This window comes from Podarcis vaucheri (genome assembly GCF_965113315.1).
Source record: "Podarcis vaucheri genome assembly, chromosome: 4".
Lineage (NCBI taxonomy): Eukaryota > Metazoa > Chordata > Lepidosauria > Squamata > Lacertidae > Podarcis > Podarcis vaucheri.
In genome coordinates, this window is record NC_138762.1 from 61648224 (window position 1) to 61673705 (window position 25482).

Genomic DNA, 25482 nt, shown 5'->3' on the forward strand with positions numbered 1-25482 from the left:
AAGAGGGCTAATTACTTTTTTAAAAGCCTGTGCTAATTGCCAATAACACACACTCTCTCCCTCCCCTTTTCACTTTCTAGCCTTATAAGGCTAGTTTGATTTACATTCCACAAATGTACCTTCTAAAAACTAGAAGGGAAAACCCTGCATGCTGTTCAGCAAGAACTGGAAATGATAAGCAGTGTCGTATAGTGGTTACAGTATTGGACTAAGACCTGGGAGACCAGGGTTCAAATCCCCACTTGGCCATGAACCTTGGGGCAGTCACTGCCTCTCAGCCTAACTGACCTCATATCATTTTCGTGGGGATTAAATGGGGAGGGGGAAGAACCAAGTACGCCACCTTGAGCTCCTCAGAGAAAAGAGAGCATATAGATGTAATAAATCAAAATAAATATACCTACCTACCTAACAAATAGGTTAAAGTAGCTTCTTGGCAAAGGACTTGGCTTGCTATAATGCAGGGCCAGTACTGACTTTCAAAATAGCAGCCTTTGCTACTGCTATTGGGATACCATTAATTCAGACATGTAAATAGCCACTTACGGTAAGTAAGAACAGCCACCAGTAGCCAGGCTGAGAAGCATTACAAATGTTGTTTTTGCCCATTTTGGCCCCAAAATCCTGATATAGGTCTGCATAAACAAGCAGGCTGGTGAACCCCTTTTTTAGGCAGGGGGTACTGACAACTGTGAACCCAGACTTGAGTTGGCTAAGTCTGAAGCAAGAGGAGGAACAATCAAAGTAATAGGTCCTCAGCATGGAGAATGCTATTGGGTGACAGAGAGAAGACAGAACGGCTCATCACCTACTTTGCTTTTGTCTTCACCCAAGAGGAAAGTAGTGCTCATCCTGGTGATTACAGACTAAACGATGCAAGGAGGGAACTGCAGCCCAGGATAGGAAAAGAGGTGGAAGGGAACACTTAGCTACTTTAAATGAATTCAAGTTTCCAAGGCCTGATAAGCTGCACCCAAAGGTACTAAGAGAGCTTGCGGATGTAATCTCAGAGCCTCCGTTTATAATTTCTGAGCATTCTTGAAGAACAGGTGATGTCCCTGTTGCTCTGAAGAATCAAAGAAGGCCTGGCTTGGCTCTCTCTCCCCTTGCTGCCTTGTCATCTTACATGCATTTGCATCTCTTGTATTATTCCCACTGCTCATGCAACTCCCCATTGCTCAGCATCAGCCAGGAAGCCAGGAGCAGCCACCCGAAGAGAGCAAGGCCTTCTCTGAGCCGTCTGCAGCTCTTGTATTGCTTCTTGTCAAAGGCTGGCTCTGGCCAATCTGGCTTTGGCAAGCTGACACCTCCTTCAAATGCCAACCCAGTCTGCTGCTTCTAGGCTGTACCATGCAGGGCAATGTTCATCTTCTAAATTAATGCAGCGGGTGCCAACTTTCTATCTGCACCAATGCTGGGCAGCTTGCATACAGCCCCACTAGGAATTTTGTTTTGAGGCTCAGTAAGCAATGTTTGCAAGCTCTTTCCACCCTTGCTCTGCTTTGCTTGATCAGATTAAGTTTCCCAGCCAGCTGAGAAGTGGCAGGTTGTGTGCCAGGCTTTCTTTGCAAACTGTTTTCCTGCAGGGATGGCCTCCTTATTATGCTATAAAGCAGAATAGGTGCTATTCTTCAGTGCAGTGCAGGATCTGACCCTGTGGGGGAAAGCCCAAGAGCTGGTCCCCCAAGTACTCAATCAGGATTACTGCTGCACAAGGGCCAAGGGAAGGGAGGGATGTTCTGGGGTCCTGAGCATGATGGAAACTCTTTGCTCAAGGGGATAATGGAAGGAAGTGAATTAACGTCCATCTAGAGGAAAAGAATATTTTGTCCAAGATAATTTGGAGATGTGCTTGCATGCAAGGCATAAAGGTTTAAAACCCTTGGCTAGGCTTGGTCTTTGCTAAGGGCAGGGTTCTTCCAGATGGGTGCTCATTGCAGGGCGGATGTCCCCCATGCAACGAGGTTTTTGGCATCAAAATGCCAGCCATTTTTTCCTCTCATTTAATCCAGATTTATCCTTCCTAGGGGAAATCTTTTTTAAAAAAGCAACTACAGTTGCCAGTGACCCATTTGCGATATTTGAACAACCTATTTACAATATTAAGCCCTCATCTGGAAGCACCCAGAAAACTCACAGTTCTAGCACACTCCTCAGCCATGGGGCAAGCTCCACTTAGTAACTGAAATGGCAGGCATTCATACCAGCAAATCAAATACCAGCTCAGCTATCTGTTTTGCTCTTTCTCCAATCTTTTAAGCAAGTTGTCTGCCTTTAAAAAAAGTTTTTTGAAAGCACAACATGAACATTCATGTCTTTATCTGTCTTTTAAAAAGAAAGAAATATTTAAATGCACAACAACCAAAGACTTGAGGCGGCGGGGGGGGGGAGGGAGAGTCTTGGTGACATTACAGGGGGGAGCCAATCACCACTGTGCACTGTCACCTTCTGCTGGAAACCCACAGAACCAAACCCCAACCTCAGAATAGATGCATTTAGACTGTTTGCAGCGAGGAGCCTTCTAGGTTGGCCCCACTGTGTTGTATGTGTTATTAAAGCTGCTACTCCAAAAGGCAGAAATGGAGACCCAGTGGTCTTTGAGATGTTTAGGTTCCAAATCCCCATCACCAACCAGCCAGCATGGCCAATGGTCAAGGACTATGGGAGTCCCAATACTTCCCCCCCTTCAAGACTTATAATTCTACATTACCAGCAGCACATTTGACCAGAGGGCCACAGGTTTCCCATCTCTGTCCCCAGATAATATGGGTTTTGCTGCACTTAGAGCTGCATGGAGTGATGAACTGGCATTACTTGAAGAACTTGAGGACCATAAATGTGTGCAATGAATGCCCAATGATGCTACTTCATTGCAAAACAGCATTGTGAGGAGGGTCTTGGTGCAAGAAGAGGGAGTGCTTTGTCCTTCACCCCCCATACTCATTGCTTTCTCTTGTTGTGACTGTGAAAGCATTCCCTTCCAGCTGTACTCCAAATTGTCCACCCCTTTAGACCGCTTTGCAGCGAAAAAGGAGGGCCATTGGAAGGTTCATCACATGCATTCACACACAGTTAGACCTTTGCACTGTTTGCCAAGCAGGCACAGCCAAGCTTTATCACCCCCTTTCCAGCTTTAATTATAGCCTGACACCAAAATTTATCAGGGGAAGCTTATACAGGCAAAGACACAAAATGCCAGGAAGCTTTGTCTGCTTGTTAGGCTGCTGTTAAGGCTTTGGAGCAGGTCAGGTTAAAAAGGCGGCACCCTGCTTCTGATTCACAAAGGGTACTCATGGTTTAAAAATCACCACAGTGGAACATCTTTGCTGCACCTCCACATGCCTCTCTCTCTCTCTCTGCATTACCGTTGAGCAGAAATCAGGAAGAGACCCCAGTTTGTTCTGTGAAACCATACCTTTAATTAGAGTTGTCATTCCTGCCCCCCTTTGCCCGCTCTCCTCCTGCTCATTTAACAGCAGCTGCACACAGAGAAATTAGGCAGGCTTTTCTAGCAGAGAGATAAAGCAATGAGGAAGAAAGCTCCACCTGCCTAATCTCTTCCTGTTAGTCTGCTGCGAAAGATGCAGGAGCAAAGCCAGGAAAATGTAGCTACCCTGAAAGCATGGTCCCACAGGGTTTCCCCTCTCTGTTAGTTTTTATCAGCTAAGAGGTACAAGCAGTGGCGTAGCGTGGGTTGTCAGCACCCGGGGCAAGGCAAGTAATTTGCGCCCCCTAACCTGTGGATTTGCGCCCCCTAACCCTAACCCCCAGATGTTGTGCCCGGTGCGGCCAGCCCCCCCTGCACCCCCCACGCTACGCCACTGGGTACAAGGGTCCAGAGTGCAAGTGGTTGCCCTAACCAATCGAAGCACTTTTTCCACATCCTCGAGTCTTACTGAAACTCACCCAACACAACAGGGCTGGACAGTGCTCTGGACGCCCCTTGATTCATCTGCTAAAATAGCAGGCACTATATCCCAGTGGATGCAAGCAATTTTATCCTCAAAATGCTATGCAAACAAGTCATAATGAGCTATCGTCCGTTCTACCACCTCCTTTGGGCCAGACCCTATATTACCTGGAAAAGCTCTGCTGGACAGCACAATGAGGACCGCCCAGTAGCTGTGGCAGCAGCACCTTCATCCAAATGTCCCACTGCAGCACTAAGAGCTAACTGGTGCTTCCATTTCCTTAGGAGCTGGTTGCAAATTTCCAGCTCCTTTTCCTCACGACCTAGTTAAATCTGGCTGAGAAGGAAGGGCTTATCCCCCTGAGCATCAGAGTATTGCCCACTTGGCAGATCATGCTGCTACGCAACGGTGCTGCTACCGCCAGAGCTCAGGGGCTCCATGCAGGACCCAGCATCCTTGTCTCTCCCCTGACCGGGTGACTGGGGTTCTGAGTCAGAACCTCAAGGCAGACATCCTGCCAGGCAGGGAAAGGAGGCTGCAAAATTGCCCCAGAGACCTCTCAAGACCTGACCTAAATTGTTTTACTCAATCATAATTAGGGATTCTGGTGCTGCTGCACTAGGGGACAGTAAGAGCCAAGAAGCAGGGTCCTCTTCTCTAGTGACCCTCGGTCCTAAACGTTTATCAAAGCACCAGTTCTTTCAGGAGGCTGCACGGTCATGAATGTCTCTTTCAGCTGAGATGTGTCCAGATGCTCCTTTATCTTCACTCAAATTAACAGCTTGTTCTTGCATTTTGTACTTGGTGTCACTTTCAAGCATACCTTTAATGTTCAGGTAGTGAACACATTTACACAGTGAAATTGGTAGTAACTGGTATTTGCATGCCATCTGAAGAAGCAATTTAATTATGAATACTAGGCAAATGTATTATATATGAGAAATGGAAAACAATTATGTCATACATATACACTTTGGATCACATCTGCAATTGTAAGATTTTCAGACATATGTGGGGCAGCAACCCAATGTTCAATATACATACAGCTGGTCTTGTACTATCTCTTTTCTCCAGAAAAGAAACCAGACAATGTTGTTGTCAAATTGCTGTAGGGCAGTGTATTTTATGTTGTTGCAATTTTTCATACCTGATTTGTGCCCCCCGCCCTAAATTGGATGATAACTGAAGTGCTACCCTATCCAGTGTGAACATAAAGTTCACATGAACACTTCCAAGCCCTGAAATAAACCATGTTCAGATGGTGCTCTATCAGAGTGATGGCGGGGGGGGGGTGATGAAATGAGGTAGGAAGGAATGTTTTGCAGATACAGGCTTTCATAGCATTGCCATTGAAAAAAGAAGTCTGTGTAATTGCTGAAAAGTAAAGCGGAGGCCAGTAGAAATCTGTAATGGTTCCATTTATTAATATGTATATCACAAATACTCACAATATCAATGCATTCTTGTTGGCATGCTAGACAGAGGCCTTATTTAAAAATTCCTATTCTTTTTTAAAAAGGTCTTAAACTTTTGCTCCCCAACCCCAAAAAATATTCCACACACTCTTTCCCCCCCATAAGTTTGATTGATTTGACAATGTATTTGGTGGCAACTTCAATGCAAAAGGAGAGTAAAAGAAATAAAAGGGGGGAGAAGAAAGTAGTGTTACAGCACAGTTTGATTAGTTCATAATTATCTAATTTTTTTAAAAGCAGAAATTACTGGTTTCACAGTAAGCAAACAAACACAGCTTAGTAACTATTACACAGGTTCAGATTCAGAGGCAGAATGCACTAGACAAAGGCCTACTGGCAACCCACTAGGTGTACAACATTAAGAATCAAAGGTGCAGCAGAACATCAAAAGAACAATTTCTCTCAAGCAGGTTTTGGACTTTTTTCAAGTATCTTCATGAGTTATGTAACTGATTTCTTCTTGGGGCAGTTGTGGGGGAGGGAGTGGGTACGTTGAAAAACTTTAGTAAAGCAGTAAACAAAAATCAAGAAATTAAAAATCTGAAAAACCAAATAATATATATATATATATTTATATATTTGTATACAAGTTTAATATGGATGTGTGCGACATTTATTAACCATAGTGAAAGGCTAATCTCGCCCTCCAGTCACTACATGCACAGCCCAATCATTGCTGTTAATGAATTACCTCTGTTAACTTTACAATGCAACTACAGTCTGACCAAGAACATACATATAGTGCCATCATATGCAGAGCCTTCAGGATGGAGTGTACAGTACTGGATGCTGAATGGTTCAGGCTACTTTTGCGGCACAACAGTACTTCACGGAATGGTACACTACGCATGGTACAGAGTTTAGAAGGTGGTGGCTTTATGTGTGTGTGTATATGTGTAGTTGTGTATGTGCTCTAACATTCTTTAGAAGTCTTCCAAGAATTATCCAGTTCCTGATTGAAAACAGGCACTGTATTTGACACCCCTGGAAAGAACAGAAAGGGGTGGGTGGGAGAGAGAGCAAGAGATTGTTTTAGTTACCATCAACCATAAAAATCCTCTTTTGAAGGTAAGGATGCTTTGGGTTAGATCAAAGGTTCCTTTCCTCTAACTGAAGAACTTTCCTCCCACTGGGAAAAGAAAGCCTTTGGATTGAACCCTGTATTGCGAAAACATTAACAAATATAAGCACAATATCTAGTTCCATTATAATTAGAATCATAGAATTGTAGAGGTGAAAGGGACCATGAGATTAATCTAGTCCAAACCCCTACAATGCAGGAATATGTAGCTGTCCCATACAGGGATTGTATGGCATTATCAGCACCACACTCTAACCAGCTGAGCTATACAGGTCCATCCTTTCCATAAATGGGTACAGTTGGCACTCCAGCTATGGAAAGGAAAAGTGCTCCTGACCGCAGCAGCCATCTGGGAAATCAGGAGCATGGTCAGGACTAACAGCATCCTGAAACTGCAAACCTGGTTTTCCAAGGGGAGACCAACATGCTGAAATCCTATTGCCAGATCAGCAGTCCTACTGACTGGGAGCACTTCTACCTTGTCCAAATTAAGTTACAGGTTCTTAACCCGCATCCAGACCATCACTGGTTTAGAACCTTCACAGCCTCTCTGGGCCAAAACGTAAAGGAAAGAAAGTGTCATCAACTAGCTCCAAATCTCCTAATGATCTGCCCCCGTGGTTTTCATGTAGCTTAGCTGCTTTGCTTCTAACTGGTTAATGAATTAATTGAAATAAACCACAGAATAGCAATGTAAGTGATATTTTGCTTCAGAAGATTGAAATCCTGTAAACTCTTTCCTGGGAGTAAACCCCACTGAATTCTGTGACACTTCCATCTGAGTAGATATGCAGATATTGTTAAGGTGTTTTTTGTGGGGGGGGGGGGTTTGTTGTTTTTTAAGGTTACAAAAACATATCCAGTATATTGCCTAAATCAAGAGATCTATTTAGGATTTTTTATTTTTTATAATAATGCCACTCTGATTATACTATTTTCATCCCAGCTGCAAAAACTGACTGACTATACTTAATACAAGCAGCTATGTAATGGCTTTCATAAGCAGAAAAGCAAGGCATGAGAGTCACTTTGGGAAGGACATCCTGCATACAGCAATATACACAGACCCACCTTGTTACACCATCTCGTACTGATTGGCAGTAATAAACCGGGACAGGCAACATGCCAACAGCATTCCAATCAACTGTTAGAGAGAGTAAGAGAAAATATCATACATGTAGTTCAGTGTCACTGTGAAATCCATGGACTCTTCAGAGGATTATTTATTTATTTGATCCCTTAAAATATGTAAATACACAAATATTATATATTTAAGCCAATAGACACAATAGAAGCACAGAATCAATGCAATTGCGAAGCATCAGCTCCTGTAAAGTATCTCCCACCCAGGAACTTCACTTTTGTTATATTTGTTTCTAAGAAATCAAAGTCTTTTTGACTTGCTTTATTATACAATTTATATATGTTATTCCTGTCACCCCTCCCCAATGGTTACAGCTCACCTTCAATATTTACACATTGAAAAAAGGCTGTATCTGCAAAACAATCTGTTGTTCTTTAGCTTCTCGTCTTTCAGGCATCTTAGGATATGCTCATGAAGATAGAATCACAGAATTGTAGAATTGGAAGGACCCCCAGGATCATCTAGTCCAACCCCATGCAATGCAGAAATATGCAGCTGCCCCATATGGGGGTCGAAACAGCACCACACTCTAACCAACTGAGCTATACAAGATCACTGAGATCAGTTAAACACTAGTTATAGGTCAGCAAATAATCCATGAAAATCTCACTGTAATATGGGTCACTGTTTTCCCGCTATGCATTGATGCACAGCCTCCAGACCAGTGTGGTCTCTGGAGTGTTCACTGTGCAGACGCCTGCACAATGAGCTCCAGGTCTGCCTGCTTTACACAGTACGTAGTTAAGGCATAGCAATGTGCCTCACAGGTTCTTTCTACTCCCTGCCATGTTGGTGTGTCAAAAGCAGTAGGTCAGACACAAAGTGATTTCAGATGTTACAGACATTGCCAGACACCTGAGCAATCACTTTGGCATTTATCTTGAAGCACATGGATGTTGTACAGGCTGTAAGTGTGATTAGAGTCTACACAACTTTCTTATGCGAGCTCCTTTTATTAGCCATTCTAATCAATTGCCACTAGCAGAAGAGGCTAGCAGCACTCAGATCATTCTATGTTATTTGACAATCACAAGTTGTTAGGGTTGCTCAGGGAATATATACTCTTGCTTTGCTTTTAACATTCAGAGCTGTTTGCGGAGTTATGCTGCTGCTTTTTCACTTCATTCAAGACATCTCATATTAAGTGATCATGAGTCGTGGCACTTTTCTGCATCTTGGCCGCAGAGTATAGTAGAATGTAAAAGTGTCCAAGAAACTTGACCAAAAGGTACTTGTAATTAAAGTGTTCCAGTTTGCACTTAACCCCAGTACTCTAGAGCCAGTTACTCTCAATCAGATTAATCTTCCAAAGCGGTTCAGTGTTACATTTCATCCTACACTCCATCTGTCCAACGTGGCACTTGCAGTTTGGAGGACTCTTGGCTGCCATGACACATTGCCTTTTTCAGTTCCCACTGTGGGGTGCATTCCTCCAGTCTAGCACACCCAAAATCCCTTAGACTGCTCCTTTTTGCATTTCTGTGATCCACATAAGTGAGCGGGTTGCCCACTGGTTGTCTTCATTCTAGATGGCCCCCTCCAAACAACTTTCCTATCATTTCCTTGTTATCTCTGCTACAAACCTACATTTCACAAGTGCAGAGTTTACCAGTGACAGACAACTGACAATACTAAAGTAAAATACAGCTGCTCTTTTAGTTCAATTTTTTAAAGGAATTCTACACTATGTATATAACTAAAAACAGAAGACATCAGTTGTCATCTACAAAGTAAGATTGGAGTGAGGTCCACCACAGTCATTTGCTTTCTGTGCATGTCACAAGCATCTACTAGAATGCCATGTGATATATTTGGCTATCCATTTCATAGCACAGTCAATGCTCACCTATAACCCCTGTACATTGCTTGACAGCTCAGGTTAACTATTTAATATGCTATACATTTAATCAAATAAACTATTCTGGGGAGATGTATTTTTTCAACAACAACCACTACATGTTTTAATTGAGTATACATTCCGCTATTTTCTTTCACACAAACATTACGATTGAGAAGACTTGTTACCTTATCAAAATGCTTATGTATTAAATTGCCTCTAGAATGATTAAATCAATTTGCCAGTTTGCAAAAAGCCTAATAACAATAATAATACATTTATTATCCAGCAGGCCTCAGAGTGGGTTACAACAATTTAAAATTCAGAATTAAAAAGAGTTAAAACAGATTACAGTCACAGGAATAGAGTGAGTACTGAACACACAGATAAGCAGATGTTAAAGGCCAGGGTAAAGAAGTGTGCCTTCAGCATTCATTGAAAGCTGGATGTAACAGAAATACTTGACAGTCTTGTTTTGCCTGGTAAGGAGTATGCTTAATTTAAGGAAGATTATAATGTCTTTGACTGGTGGTAGCGGCAGAGTCAGTGTGTTTTGTTTTTAAAACCAAAACAGTGGGTGGTAAGCTCTAGTCAGTCACAAAGATTGCAGGCATATTAATACTTAGATATTCTTCTCATGCCCAAAATTAAACCTGTATTCAGGCTGCAATTAATTCTCAGCATCCAATTTTATATTCCCCTTTTGTCTCTAATGAACTATGGGTTGGATCTAGAACTTAGGGATACTTTGAGTAGACCCACTGAATCATTAAAATGTACATTATGACAGTAGTAGTTGATGGGGTAGCATAGTGAAGGCAGCATTGACACCGAAAATTGCTGCTGATTCCTGAAAGTGGGGGGGGGAGCACGGGAGAGGGGGCAACTCAGCATTGTGCAGGTACTGTAGCAGAAGTATTGGACTGGCTCTGCTGCTACATCTGTGCTGTGCTCCCTGCGCATTGCCCCTCTCATGAACCACCAGTAGCAATGCTCAGAGTTGGGAAGGCAGCTAAGCAACACCGCCTTGCCTGCCCTGCCCTGACAACTGCTACTGCAAAATGACTAACTTAAGGCACACTGATTTCAGTGGACCTACTCAGTTTCAGTATGACTAACAGTGCAATCTTGACCATGACTTCTCAGAAGTAAAAGGTAACGGGACCCCTGACCATTAGGTCCAGTCGTTGCCGACTCTGGGGTTGCGGCGTTCATCTCACTTTATTGGCCGAGGGAGCCAGCATACAGCTTCCGGGTCATGTGGCCAGCATGACTAAGCCGCTTCTGGCAAACCAGAGCAGTGCATGGAAACACTGTTTACCTTCCCGCTGGAGCAGTACCTATTTATCTACTTGTACTTTGACATGCTTTCGAACTGCTAGATTGGCAGGGGCAGGGATGGAGCAACGGGAGCTCACCCTGTTGCGGGGATTCAAACCGCCAACCTTCTGATCGGCAAGTCTTAGGCTCTGTGGTTTAACCCACAGTGCCACCCACATCTCAGAAGTAAGTCCTATTAAATTCAATGGGGCTTACTCACCAGTAAGTGGGGTTAGAACTGCAGTCTTAATTGGGATCCGGTTATTGAATCCCCAGATCTGAACAGTTCTATTTGTTGATGAACTATATCTCATTCAGTCAATGTACAAATACTTAAATTTACTTTGACAATTAAATTACCAATAAAAAAAACTAAAGCAATAACATGATGCATGTGAAATACACCAGGCCTCCACTATTTGAAAATGAATGGTTATTATACATTGTAAAATTGATTTCCAATACATTTACAAATAAGTGCCTGGGCCCTGTATTCCCCATTAAAAGCAGGTCAACATTGCTGTAAAGCTGTACTATAATTTCTCCCCATTTAATGAGTAACCTGGTTGCAATTCCATCTTACAAAGGGCATACCAGTGACCTTTTAAACCACTAGCTACACTCTGTACAATTCTCTTTCCTAAATGTACAAGGACAACTTGGGGACTAAGAGGAAAATGTCCACCCGCATTATACGTTGAAGGTTGCTGTCACTTTTCTGAAACACACACGATGTTTGACAATTTAGACTTTACCATGTGCAGCTTGGTTTGGTCCTTCGTTTTGTATAAAGAATGCTTTCTAATTATAAGTTATTCCAACTGAAAGGACCGATACCATTTTAAAACAAAACAATCTCTTAAGGGTTCACAGGTGTCTCTTCTACAGAAGTGTGCACAAATGTGAATTGTGCAGACACTTTTAGGTCCAAGGCACAGCCCACCCCACCCCCCAAATGTGTGCTTAAAGAAAGTGTGCCACAGGACACTTTTATTGTGTTTCATGACTTCTTTTTCTAGTTTCAAAAAACTTCATTTTTCACAAGCTGAACCATCTCCAGTCTAGCTAATTACGCAAAGAGAAGCGGGAAACACTCAATAGTGCAGAAGCAAAAAACAACAACTGGGGTGGTTTCTTCATGGCAGATTATCTCCTTCCAAAGTTAAGGACACAGTGCTGTTTGATTTTTCATTGTGTTATTGATTACTTGGAAACAGCATGGAAACAGATTATATAATGAAAGGGTGTGGTATACAGTTCCATTTTATTGTCTGACATAGAGGGGGAGGTAAGCAGAGGTAAGGAATTTCTTCCCATGTGTAGAACAAGCCCAAAGGGATGTCTTCATGATGTGCCACTTAGAAGTATGCTTGTATAACATTCCACTGGAAATCAAGCTCCGCCAAAGCTGGCTTGAGAACAGATTGCTATGGACAATAGACCTTTGCCAATAGCAATGCAGAAAGATCATGGTTCAGAAATGCAAGACAGTGAATTATACATGGCGTGATCTCATGACATGGGGTATGGCCACATTGCTGAAGCTAAGCAGGTTTGTGTCTGTTCAGTGCCTCAGTGGGAGGTCACTTGGGAATCCTATGTCCACTGCCTTGAGTGGGATATAAAAGTGGGGTATAAAGTATTAAGTTATCTCTGGCATCCTGTCACACATAATCAATCACCCCCCAGAATCACCAACAATCCTCTTGCTTGCTCCTCTTTTCAGCACTATCGGGAGGAAGGGTAAGATAGGAACATAAGAACAATTCTGTTGGATCAGAACAAAAGGTCCACTAAACCTAACAATGTGATTTCCAACAGCAGTCTGCCAGAGATGCTTCTGGGAAGCTAAACATAACAACTCTTCTGCCCTGTTTGTCCCCAGCATCTAAGACCTGTGGCCCTTCCATGTTGTTAGTCTCCAGTACCTGTCAGCCCCAGCATTTACACTAAATACCCCTTTATTTATTACAAATGTTAATTGTGAAAACTGAAGTAAATTTATCTGTTGATGGCCCTTAATATGAACCCTTGAATGTGACTACCTTGGCATCTGCTTTCATTTCATAGATGATAGTTCTCTGAATCTGATATTTCCTTTACGCAAAAGACTCCTCTGGGCTGGGGGGAAACCTATGTAAGTCATGCATCAACTGCTTGGCATGTCAGTTGTTTACGCTCCATTTAAGCCATTGGTTTATTAGGTTAACCTTTATTTGACCCAATGGAAGGGTCCTCCCCACCCCCTTGAGGCAGTCATTAGTTGGGCTGTAACCGATATTCCCAAGGAGAAACTCCATTTAAGTTGGAAAAAGAAAAATCAATGAACAGATGACCCTAAGAACTAATGAACAGTTTGAGAGGCATGTCCCTTATCCTAATCCTTCCCAGAAGCTGAAGAAATAAGCAAACACACCTTTCCTTCAAAGCACTAAAAATGTATACCTGTGAGAATGCAATTCCAAAAGCTACTCCAGCTATGATCCCCATATTTGTCTCCATAAAATTGGTCATCAGATCGTAACAGCCCTGGAAAAGAAAGCAGCCAATTACTCTTGATAGGGATATCCACTTGCCTCTGATTTAGTGCTCAACGAAGGATTAGACAGTTTGACGTGCACTTCAGTACCACAATGTATACTAATGAGTAACCCAAGATTGTGGGAAGATTGAGTGAATTTGATAAACTGCATACAACTTTTCAAACTTTACATTTTAGGGTATGGTTACCATAATGTACCTTTCTTTAAAGCAATGTTTCCCCAACCTCGTGCTCTCCAGATTATTTGGACTACAATTCCCATCAGCCCCAGCCAGCATTAGAAGGATACAGTTTGTCTGGGGAAAATGAGCTAAAGATTTAGCAAACTAGGACAAAATGCATTTGAAAAATTCCTGCTGAAAGCCTCTGTTGAAACAGACAAGGGAGTGTCCACAACTTCCACACACTGGCTTCACTGAGAGTACTAGACAGTGGATTTCACCAGATCAGGCCTGATCTCTTAACAACTTCATGTCCTGGCTTGGTGACTCACTAACTTAAATGGGACCATGAGGCTGAAGCATCAAAATACCCCAGCATAAGGGATCTGAAGGTTGAAAACAAAACAAAAAATTATGCTTCATGCTGTACAAATGCTCTCAACTTTGGTGAACATTTCTGAAACTCATCAGAATTCAGCATTGCTTGCTATCTATTTCATAACTCTTTTTAATTCATCTGCCCACACTGTGTATTCTGAAAAAGACTGTTGCAACATTCACAACAAATTACCTGACAAAATATGTCTCTCCTGAGAACGTTTTATAATTAATGAACAAACTCCTTTTCACATTAAGATAACTATTCTCATACTAATATTTTAGGGGGGAAATGGACTCATCAGTAGTTATGAATAAGTATATTCTAAATATGAGATTAATATCAGTTAAACTTCTTGGCATTATTCTGTGAATAAAACATATGTCTAAATCTATATCAGGAGGTGATGGACAGCAAAAACAAAAAACAAAAATACATCTGTTTGGGCAATCCACAAACAACTTCAAACCATCTGATCTACATTAAATCCAGCCTCATTCCTGTAGTAGGTCAGCTTCTCCCTACTAGATCAGAGCTCTTGTGTGCCTTTGCTGTAGCTTTGGGAGCTGGGATAGGAAATCAATTGTTTACAAAGATGATCTTAGGCCTTCTTTGATGATCCAGGTGTTAATAATTAAGCATGGAGGAACCTCATAGGAGTTAGGAAAAAGAGAGAACGAAAAGATTCAACAGCCAACCTTCTCTAAGAAAGCTCTAACCCTGTGTTATACAGACTGATAGCCTATGTGGGCTAAATCTAGCAATATGCTATTCACCTTGACCACGGCATTGGAATTGCCTGTGATGACTCACATCTCTCTAGTATTTTTTGTCATATTGTAAAGAGGGCTTCAGCACAAAAAGACCCTGGATTAGTTGACGTTAGAGATGTGAAAATAAGGTATTGGGCACTAATCTAATGTTAGATTTAATTGCTGATCATACAAAGATGGGCTCCATCTCCCCCCCCCTTGAATTCCACATTTGGCTTTCAAGATGCTGCTGCTCACCTGCCAGGCAATCTCTGATATTTGGAAGGGAAACATGCCCTAATGAGAAGAACAACCTTGCATGCTGTTGAGAACCAAATCCTGAAAAATGTTGGTCAGAAAATGACACTGGGCAGGACAAAAGGAGTGTAAGGGAGCTACAACTCCACTTCTTTCCCTTCCAATTGCAAAATGGGAATCACTCCAGGGTGCCTTGTGGACTTCCCAGCCCATTCGCTGAGCCCAAATGAAAGATGCTAGTTGGGCTGCCCTGGTGCAACTTCTCATTTCCTGTGCACCTGCCAGCATGGGAAACAAAGGTCTTCTAGGCTTTTTAGCCTGGGCAACCAGATTCTCCCAGGTTGCATGATAACATCATAACCAAGGAGCCCCTATCCTTAAGCAGGGGAGAATCTCCCCCACCCCAGCAAAACTGAAGAAGGTGGCCATCCTCAGTTTTTACATAAGGAGAGAGAAATAGCTTTATCTCAAAGGAAGAATTATAGTTATTATCACTTTTTATCATAACAGCTTTTCACTTGTGAGTGCATTTATATACCTACTAAGAAAGCTCACCTTTAAACAAAAAATAACCCCCCTATATTTTTCCATATTGTAACAATATTTCATGATGTAACTGTTAAACTAGAAGAAGTAAATAAAATGACAGGGAATGGATACAATAAATCAACATTAATGCTGTTATATGAGAGTCAGGCTGAACAGAAAAAAAGTTCTGTTCCAGTACTAAAGAGGTATTCATTCATTTTTTTATACGTCACATAAATCGTGAGTTGCATAAACCCGTATTTTCTACATGTTTATTCATCTCGTTTGTTCTCACTCATGCTCACTAAAATGCTGTGCTTTTTGCAATCCCTTTTGGCTCGGGGTCAAATGTTGCTGTGTTCTGCCTCCAGCTTTACGACTCCAACAGCATTATAACAGGCGCAGTAAACATGCCTAATGAAGCATGGTTCTTATGTCAATCATCTCTATTTTCTCAGTTCAAGCAGGCTGTTAGCATCCAGTACATGGCACAGCTTTCAGAAAACTGGTTGCAAGATGTTGGAAAAAAGCAACAGGTGAGGACAGACGCGATGACTGGCATAACTATCAAGGTTATCTGAATCTACTTGCTGCATTCTTCAGCCTTGTCAGCTCTGCTTCTGTGGAGGAAGTTTTCTGTCAGAATGAGAATCAGGGGCATGGGAAGTTAGCTCAGGGATCACTGGGAAATGGGAGAAACATCTCTTCTCTGTTGGAGTATGAGAAACACCAGCTCTAGAACACAGCTAAGCAGTAGGATGAATGGATAAGACTGCAGCTAATTCCCCAGGTGCCCCCTTTTCAGCACATTTTGCCTTTTGTTATGGAGAAACCTGAAAAATATGCAACTAAGCAAAGTGGTCCATACCTTCTGGTTTATTTTAGTAGCAGCAATGGTAATGTTGGCCAGGTCTGAGGGATTGCAGTCAGAGGCATTCATGCAGCAGCTTGGGGGGATGCCATGTTCATAAAAATAGTGACTAGTACTCCAATTGGTGTAGTTCTGGACACCACAGCAACTCAGCTAAAAATAATCAGAAAGGATAGTAGTAAGACCATAGTTAGAAAAAGCAGGAAATGCTTCACGTCCTTGCTTCAAACTATACCAACTATCACAAAAATGCAGCAGCAGACATTGTAGAGGGGCAGATCCATACAGCCGCCTTTTTTACACTGGTGTTGCTGCACCTTACCTGGGCAGGATACGATGGTAGTGGTGGGGATGGGGAACCTGTGGCCTTCCAGGCGTTGCTGGATCATAATTCTCACCATCCCTGACTATTGGCTATACTGACTAAGGTTGATGGAATTGGACTCCAGCAACGTCCGGAAAGCCACATATTCCTCATCCCTGGCCAACACTGACTGGTTGAGGGTCCTTCCAGTCCTACTAGGAGATGCCAAAGACTGAATCTGGGATCTTCTGCCTGCAGAGCATATACTACAGGCCTTCTACAAAGAGCATCACATGCTCACAAGTACCATCAGACTTCTGGAGTTCTTGAACAGAATAAACATTTTCAAACATTCCAAGCATGCTTTGCCAAATGCTTCTCAAGTGAACTGGGGAATAACCAGTGAGTCATGTGCCCAGGCACTGATCAAAAGATAGTAAGGTTATCAAATGCTGGCAATGGTTAGCCTTTAGCATTAACACCAGGAATAACTGGTCATTAACAGATCACAAATGGATAGATGCATATTTAAAAGCACAGTTTCCCTTCCCAGCATCCAATGACAGCTGATTGTCCCAGCCAAAAATCTGCAACAGCTTCCAATGGTTACTGTAGTGAAGACCATGTCCTATATGTCTGAGATTTGTCAGTGTACGGCAAAAAGAGGTGAATGAAATTAGAATGATGAAAATGACTGCTCAAGTGTTGCAACCAATTGATTATGTTCAATCCACAGACAACATTTCGAGCAACTGACAATTCTTATGTTGCAACCGGAGAAGAGTATTGGCTTTAGTCGTTGCAACCTTGAACTTACACTCTGTTGTACGTCATCCACTGCATGGCTCTTCTCATCGTTCCCATTGTAATTCTGGACGGCTTCAGTGTATGTCCTAAGAAACGTGTCCTTGATCTAAAAGGGAAATTTAGACACTATGGTCAGCTGTATTGGACCCATATGCAGAATAGATTTTCCAGTGCTCAAGTTCTCAGCCTGAATGAGCGACCAGGGAAATGTTTTTTTTAAAAAAGAAATGAATGGTTTTAGACACAGGAAGAAAAGAAGAAACTGCCATTCCTCCTGAAGTGTACATTCAGCAATGACAAAAGTTATCTTAGAACAGTCAGTAGTCCTTTGTGTTGGCATTTACTACCTAGGGCTGTAAGTTCAATCTTCCATTCATTATGTAGAGGGAAATGTCAAGGAGTCAGAGGCATCAGGTGAAAAACAGAAGGGAAATATGGTAATAGAAGAAAGAGACAATGCTTCATGGCAGCAGTTTCATTTCCCTGAATTAACTGCCTTTGCCAAGAAATGCATCACTACCAAGGATGCATCTCACAGTATCAAGCTAGCAGATACAGAAGTTGAAACTGGACCAAAGGCCTGTTGAGTGTGTCAGGGTTTTTGGGTTTTTGTCCTTCTATGGCTGCGAAGATAAGTTTGTAAGTGAGCGAGAGATAAAAGGGAATAATATTTCCAACGTCCTGCACAATCCCTTACCTCCTGATGAGCAGAAGAAGAATACATTTTTGGAAAGAAGTGAACATGGGGAAGTTAGCTTAATTTGCATCACTTTTTTTGATGCAACTGTTAAAATTTATTTTTGGTGAATAATTTTGATGTGAATTTTTAAAAGTACAAAGCATGTACAATCAATCCTAAATTGAAGCCCTTACTTTCCTAAACCAATATACGTGTTTGAAAGGAAGAAGAAATCCCCTTCAGATTTGCCTTTTGCTTCCTAGTGACTGGAATATTAAGATGGAGGGGAGAAAAGGGAAAGACCAATCCACAGAATAAGCACTGATTTGTTGCAGTAAAGGGTACTTGTGGGCAGGAATGCCCTCAGGATCAAAAGGTGCCAACACTTCAGACTGTGCAAAAGATAAGCAAAAGATGCTCAGCCTCAGAGGTAGCAGAGGGCCTGAACAGAGCTTAACTGACATTTTTTTGGCCTTTTGATTCAAAACAGCAACTCCACAAGAACAGCTTGGATATACCGCCTTTCAGGTGGGACTAATCATAATGGTTGCAATCCTTATGCAACCCAATTGGCTACGAATTGTGGGATAGCAATGTATAAGACAACTGACGTTTCCAAGATGCGTATAGTCTGGCCAATTTTAAAATTTGGTTACTAACCTATAGGGTCCTAACAACCAAGTTTTCTGACAGAACACCTGAAGCCAAGTGATCGGAGAGAAGACCTTCTCTGTCATGAAGAGGAGTTGCTGGGCTCAGGGGTGCAGTGGCAGGCTGAGATGGATGAGGAGGGGAAACAGGAAGATGACATGGGAGGGGGCTGAGACCAGGGGACATAGGCTGGAGGAGGTGAGTGCTTCCCCCTCCTATGATATGGTTGCCCCAGCTGGGGAAGCAGGACTCCCATCTTCCCCTCCCCTCATGGGGAGCAACAGGATCCAGGGAGAGTTTCACTGCACCACTAGGAGCAGAGGAGGCAGAGGCAGAAAGAGAGGACACAGCATGGCCTTCCAAGACCTAGAAGCGCTCCTGTTGCTAGGCAACAGTTTCAGCCTCCTTGGTGCAGTGGCTGGCAATCACTGATGCAGGTTGCAGGCGCAGAGGAAGGGGGGTGCGGTGGGTGTGGTCCACCCCGGGTGTCACCACTGAGGGGGGTGACAAAATGCCGGGTGGCACTCACCGTGGGGCCTGGTTGTAAGAATCAATGAACAAATTTAATAAACTTAAGTACTTAGGTTTTAAAGCACTCTTAAGAGAAAAGCAACAAACCACAGTATGTATGAAGTGGGCTGAGAGACATTTGCATTATAGACCCTAATTGTATTCTTATTTCATTGTAGGCTTATCCATACTTACCTTTCCTCTGCTCTTTATGGGCATAGTCCGCAATGTTAAGCTCTATATCTGAGCCCCCTTTATTTTTGCTCTGGAGTTTCCCCCACAAAAACCCACTCATTAATGCTCAATCAGGGCAAATGTCAATCAGCACAAAACCCGAACTGACATTTGCTCCAATTCAGCTTTATAGAGCTGGCTTTTGTGATGAAAGTTTGGGGTAAAAAACCTAAACAAAACACCATGCTTAGACATTGAAAGAGCAGAGCAAAAGGTAAGTGTCCTTCCGTAAGCCCTGTGTCTCACTAATTCACTTTTATCCTTTTCTTTCCCTTTCCCCACTCTAGCTCTGCTGCTGCTTTTTAGCACAGGAAATACACGAGATTTACAAGGCAGCAAAACAAACTAGGTTAGTTTGGCTTTGCATTCTTGGAAATCCGCTCAGCATTATACAATCAAAAGCCTGTTTGGCTGAAGTAGCAGCATTTATGTAAAGAATTTAAGGTATTTTGCTCTCTTCAGCATATATGACAGGGTAAAGAAGATCTTGCATGGTGAGCATATAAATAAATGCAACTCAAAAATAAATATTGAACACTAAAAGCCTAAAGCTTTAGGCTAAATCCTTTGATTTGGAATGAGAACAGGTTTTGTGTTTGTGGGTACATATCGCTGCCAAGTAAAGTGTTGGACTCTGCAGCCTTGGTTAATCATACCCGGTATCCTAAGAGGGTGCAGCAAAATCTGCTCAGAGCCATGCTGCCACCACCTTTACCAACATGTAATTTATACTCACCTCATGGCGAAACACAAACCCTGAAATGCCAGCCACAAGCTCAGCCAGGAAGACCAGAGACAAGAACATAGCATACTGAAATACAAGAGGAAATGAAGAATGGAACAGATTACTCACACTGCAGAGGGTTTTCCTCCTATTTGGATGCATTACAATTCAGGGAATTCAATAAATACTGCATCTACACAAAGTGCAATTCTACAAATAGTTTTAGGAGAATGTCAAGAATGTTGCTCAGCAAAAAACTGGATGCCAAATTATCCCACTGTTCCCCTTTTCCTCAAAATTGCAATTGCAAAACAGGTGGGGGGGGAGGAAAGGGAGAAGATGAATCTTCAACGGAGGCTGGGAAACCTATTATTGCGGTAAACCCAATTTGCTTCAGGTATGAAACCTGTCTAGACAGCTTGGTTACATGCTTTCCCGAAAAGGGCTTAATGCCAAAATTAACAAAGGGGGTGTAAAATCTGAGCTTGGGTGGGCAGGCAAGCCCCAGGGCTTAAAGCAGTTCTTCCCCATAGCATGTATTTATTTTGGTAATCAGAGTTCACCCTAAGAAAGCTAATGTCAGTTACTAAATCTGAGCCCATGTCAGTAAGTTAAAATGCTATACAGACTTGGCCTGAAAATATAATCTTATATGTGTCTACTAAGAAGTACTTAAGTAAGTGCGCACAACAGTCTTTGCAAACCTGCTGCCCTCCAGATGTTTTGGACTAAACTCCCATCACCCTGGAGGGCACCAGCCTGAAGGCTTATCTCAAGAACAGAAACAAATTCCACTAGGATCAATGGGGCTTGCTTTGACATGATGGCAGCAATCTCCTGGGCCCCACAGAAACGCAATGTGTGCACGCTCAGGGCTTTCTGCTGAGAGCTTCCCCTGGCAGCAGCTGCCAGCTGGCTCATGGGTAGTTTGATACTCCGCTTGCTCAAGCAAGCTAGCTGGGAGCTGCTGCCAGGGAAAGCTCTGCAAAAACCCACCAGGATGTGCCTATTGATCCTTTCCATGTGGACCTCCGGACTGCAGCCAAAAGGCTTATGAACTAGCATACACCCAAGTTAACCCAAGGACACACATTTGAGTGTGCTTGTCGTTTCCCCCTCATCATAGCTATCTTACTGTCATCTGCACACATGGCAATAAAATTCACACCCATCCCATTTTCCCTAGTCTATACTTGAATATCTAGGTGAAAGAGAATATTCTAATTTTTTAAAAAAATCTCTTCTGCTTTCTTCTAGTTCACATTAACTTCATTTATATATGCACGAAAATATTGTGGGGCTCAAGGCACTTTTGGCATTGTTTAAAAGGCTGGCGGTCTTTTAAAACTATGTGCTTGTTCAACACAGTTGTTTCTTCCAACTGCACTCATGGCTCATTTAAAATTCAGATTTGGAAAACTCTTGAATGGTAGTCATCCACAATTGTTGACATCATTATTTTAAGGGGGGGCAGATATTATGTTAGGAGGGGCAAAACCGAGTTATCGGTGATGCAATTGGTCAGTTAAGTATTGTTATTTATTTACTTGATTTAGGGGGGTGGCAGCTGCCCCACTCCACTCCTGGCTACAACCATGGCTGACATAATCACACTTTAACCCTTACATTTCTCTAAAACTAGATCCTGTTCCTATTTCTAGAAAATAAGGAATAACAGGAAGGTATATCCAGCCTGCATATTACTAATTCACAGTTTAAGGATAAGGAAAACTGCAGTTTTACTAAGGGCTGCTTCCTAAACCTGCAATCCTAACCCCATTCACCTGGAAGTAAGCCCCACTGAATTCAATAGCCCTTATTTCAGAGTACACATAGTTAGAAGTATGCTGTAAACTATGTTTTAAGAGTCAGTATACAGTATACTAAAGAATTAAAAACATGGGCAGAATGAAAATGAGGATTACTTATTTCAGTGCCCACAACATTAAAATATCTCATAGAATAGAATCATAGAATCATAGAGTTGGAAGAGACAACAAGGGCCATCGAGTCCAACCCCCTGCCAAGCAGGAAACACCATCAGAGCACTCCTGACATATGGTTGTCAAGCCTCTGCTTAAAGACCTCCAAAGAAGGAGACTCCACCACACTCCTTGGCAGCAAATTCCACTGTCGAACAGCTCTTACTGTCAGGAAGTTCTTCCTAATGTTTAGGTGGAATCTTCTTTCTTGTAGTTTGGATCCATTGCTCCATGTCCGCTTCTCTGGAGCAGCAGAAAACAACCTTTCTCCCTCAAAGAAACCAGCCAGTCAGGAACATGACTAGGTTTAGAGCCTTTTTTCTAATATTCTGCCTTTCCAGAGGCAAATGTATTTCTTGCATTGCAGAGAATTTAAACACGAAACCTCACACTTAAATTCTGACGTTCCAAAGGACTGTGGCACATGGTGCTGTTGTTTTGAATGTGTGGCTCAACTCTAAATTATGGGATAATTCCTATAAATCACTCCCAGGATGTTATACCAGGAGCGACAGATTTCCCATATGGATCTCTTTTTAGTAATTATACCCCCTTGCTCTGTGTGTGCCCGTGTGTGGCTGAAACCTGCTTGGCATCTGTTTACATGTAACAAGAGAAAACGGCCACTTTACCAATTTCTGGCACTCCAGCAGCACCAAGTTATTTGGCTGCATACTCACCAGCTTCAGCATCCATGGGCTGCCACGACATGTGGCAAAGCAGCCAAACAAGCCAAAGACGATAATCGTGGTACCCGTCCCAATGAGGACATAAGGGGCATTAGTGGAGTTTTCAGCAATGAGAGATATATATGTGCCTAAAGTCAGCTTCCCCCAGACACCAACAGCGAGAAGGATAACACCAGTTATCTGGAAAGTAAGAAGCAGAAAGTCAAGGTCAGAGTTTATAAGGATCAAAATATGGTAATACTGAACACACAGACATTTTTAAGTGTAGCAGAACTGCTGTTGCAGCAACAATTTTTTGTTAAAAAAATAGGTTTTTATTAGTTCCACAGAAGCTTAGAATACAAAATATTCCTTCTCCGTTTTGAGGTCTGTAGCAAGCAGAACCAAAAGCCAAAGTTCCATAGCAAATAACCAGCAACCCACTCATGCCATTTTAGGGAACAAAGCATCCAGTGTACTTAACGGGGCCTTGCACCAAATTCTCTTGACCTATCTTTTCTTATGCTTTCTCTGCCATGTAGAAATGCTGCTGATGTGAGATACAATTCAGAAGAAAACTCAAAAGATGCATTTAATCCAAAATGAGTTTTACATTCACAATGGGGGCTGATATTAAACAATGCCTGTTTAAATTTCAAGTGCCTTGATCTCCTAACCTACAAGATCAGAAGCTCAGTCTTTGGACCTTTCTTTAGAAGTGTGGGAAAGAAGCTGTAGGGCTCTCAAAATCCAGGAAGATTTGTTTCTATGCCACATATTATCCACATATCCTGAGCACAACGCCATTGTTCATGTCAACCGTTACAGCATTGACACTGAAATACTGCGTGCTTTGTATTCCTGCTGGCGCAGAGATGGATGCTGTAATCCAGAGGCACATATGTGTTCTTTGCTGACATCTAGTGGACACAGTAAGCTGAGCCATTTGTGCACATGAATACAGACCACTTCTCACAGGTGTTATATCTGAAATCTGCAGAAACGTCTTTTCCCCCTCTGCATTAACATGCTTGGAACCCAAGTTCACAGGCGAAATAGATATTTGCATCATTTTGGGGTGCAGAACTTAAGGTTGGCAAGTCCAGTTAAGTGTATATTTTTAAGAACAAAGTAAATAAATAAAATGGTAACATGTAAAACAAGCATTCATCAAGTACTTTTAAAACATGCTGAGGAAACAGCTTCCCACACTCCTTTTTCTCAGAAGCCACTTATTACTACCCATTTAAAAATGCTCGGTTTCACTGCATCCTTGGTTTGGAAAAATAAAGGCGCTGTAGAATAAAATATTTTAAGGAAATAAAGACCACATAACAGATGACAACCAGCAATATACTGATTCTAAAGAACTTGTTTATTAGTTCTTAACAAGCCTTTACTTACTTAAATGTAAAAAAGACATTTCATAATTGTGAGGGAAAGCGAAGAACTAATGTTGCCACCAGAGGAAGAAGCAAAGAATACCAGTTCTTTAGTCCAAGACAATGAAAATGTTTCAAGCTGTTCAGTGACTATTTAATTCAGCATAAAAAGTGTTGCAGTCTCCTTCCCATTTATACTCAAATAACAATTCTGTAATCACATTCTTAAGGGCTCCTCTCTCCATCTTGTTCCATCTTGTTCCCAGATCCACCAAGTTTATTTTTACGAGGGGGAGATGTAGTGGTCAGGGAGAGCACAAGAGACAGGATATTTCTGATCCTTGTGCTTAAAACAGAGAGCAACCCTATCAGCAGACCTTGATTCTGGCAGGGTTAATGACTGAGCCTTCCCCTCAACCTTCTTCATCTCTATTCCCCCATCAACAGATGCTAGGAAAGAGGCCCTCTTGACATAGGAGACATTGACCTGATTACTTTAGCCTCATCTCAATCATGGCGTCAAGTCTAATTTTGCTTCCAAACTGATCCATGTGCCATGCTCAACAGAACAAAGCAGACTGGTGCGTGTACGTCTCTACACCATGTGATGGAAAACAGATATCCAAATCTAAATCATTTTAACTTGAATCTTGTCTTTTCATTATCCTATAAATCCTTCCTGGTTCAACTTTTTTTAAAAAAAATATTTTCTCCTATATGACTAAGATGCTGGTGAATACTGAGGGTAAAGCCAGTACTGGTTCTTACTTGCCCCAAATGTAATTATTTGGATGGTACAATAATGTGTGAGTTGCTTGGTAACCGAACCTTGATAGCGTGTACTTAATTTTAACATTCCAAAAACATGTATAATTTGAACAAGACATGTTGCCTGAAAATTGAAACCGTGAAACTAATTTCAGGGTGGCAGGAAAAATGTTTGTTTTAAGACTATTGTTTTAAAACCATTTCCGCTGTGTAGATTATTTCTTTTAGATATTTATGTTATTAAATGCATTTTTATTTAGGAAAAATAGAAACAATATGACCACTAGGGGTTTCCATGCCTTTCATTGGACATTACTGTACGGCTGCATCTTGGGTGGGGCTTACGTTCCGGGGGTGGCAATGGGTATATGCAAAAATGGGTACATTCAAGCCACCGCCTTGGAAGGTCCCCATGTGAGCATCCTTACATTTCCAGAGCAAAGCAGAGAGATTTTGTACTTTCAATGTGTGTTGAAATCGCACGTCTAAGTTGCGATCATACTGTACAATTCTG

The 25482-nt window shown here is 42.1% G+C and overlaps 1 protein-coding gene across 1 annotated transcript in view; it reads right to left on the reverse strand.

Annotated features, from left to right (window-relative positions):
* Positions 1 to 5314: 5314 nt before the first annotated feature.
* TSPAN7 (tetraspanin 7) overlaps positions 5315 to 25482 on the reverse strand; it is a 73744-nt gene continuing 53576 nt past the window's right edge. The window contains exons 2-8 of the mRNA XM_082219988.1: positions 22831 to 23019; positions 20181 to 20255; positions 17381 to 17476; positions 16257 to 16412; positions 13214 to 13297; positions 7539 to 7611; positions 5315 to 6370 (exon numbers count right to left, since the gene is read on the reverse strand). Coding sequence (XP_082076114.1) covers positions 7543 to 7611; positions 13214 to 13297; positions 16257 to 16412; positions 17381 to 17476; positions 20181 to 20255; positions 22831 to 23019 — 669 coding nt within the window. The 3' untranslated portion in view covers positions 5315 to 6370; positions 7539 to 7542. The remainder of the gene's footprint in view (positions 6371 to 7538; positions 7612 to 13213; positions 13298 to 16256; positions 16413 to 17380; positions 17477 to 20180; positions 20256 to 22830; positions 23020 to 25482) is intronic.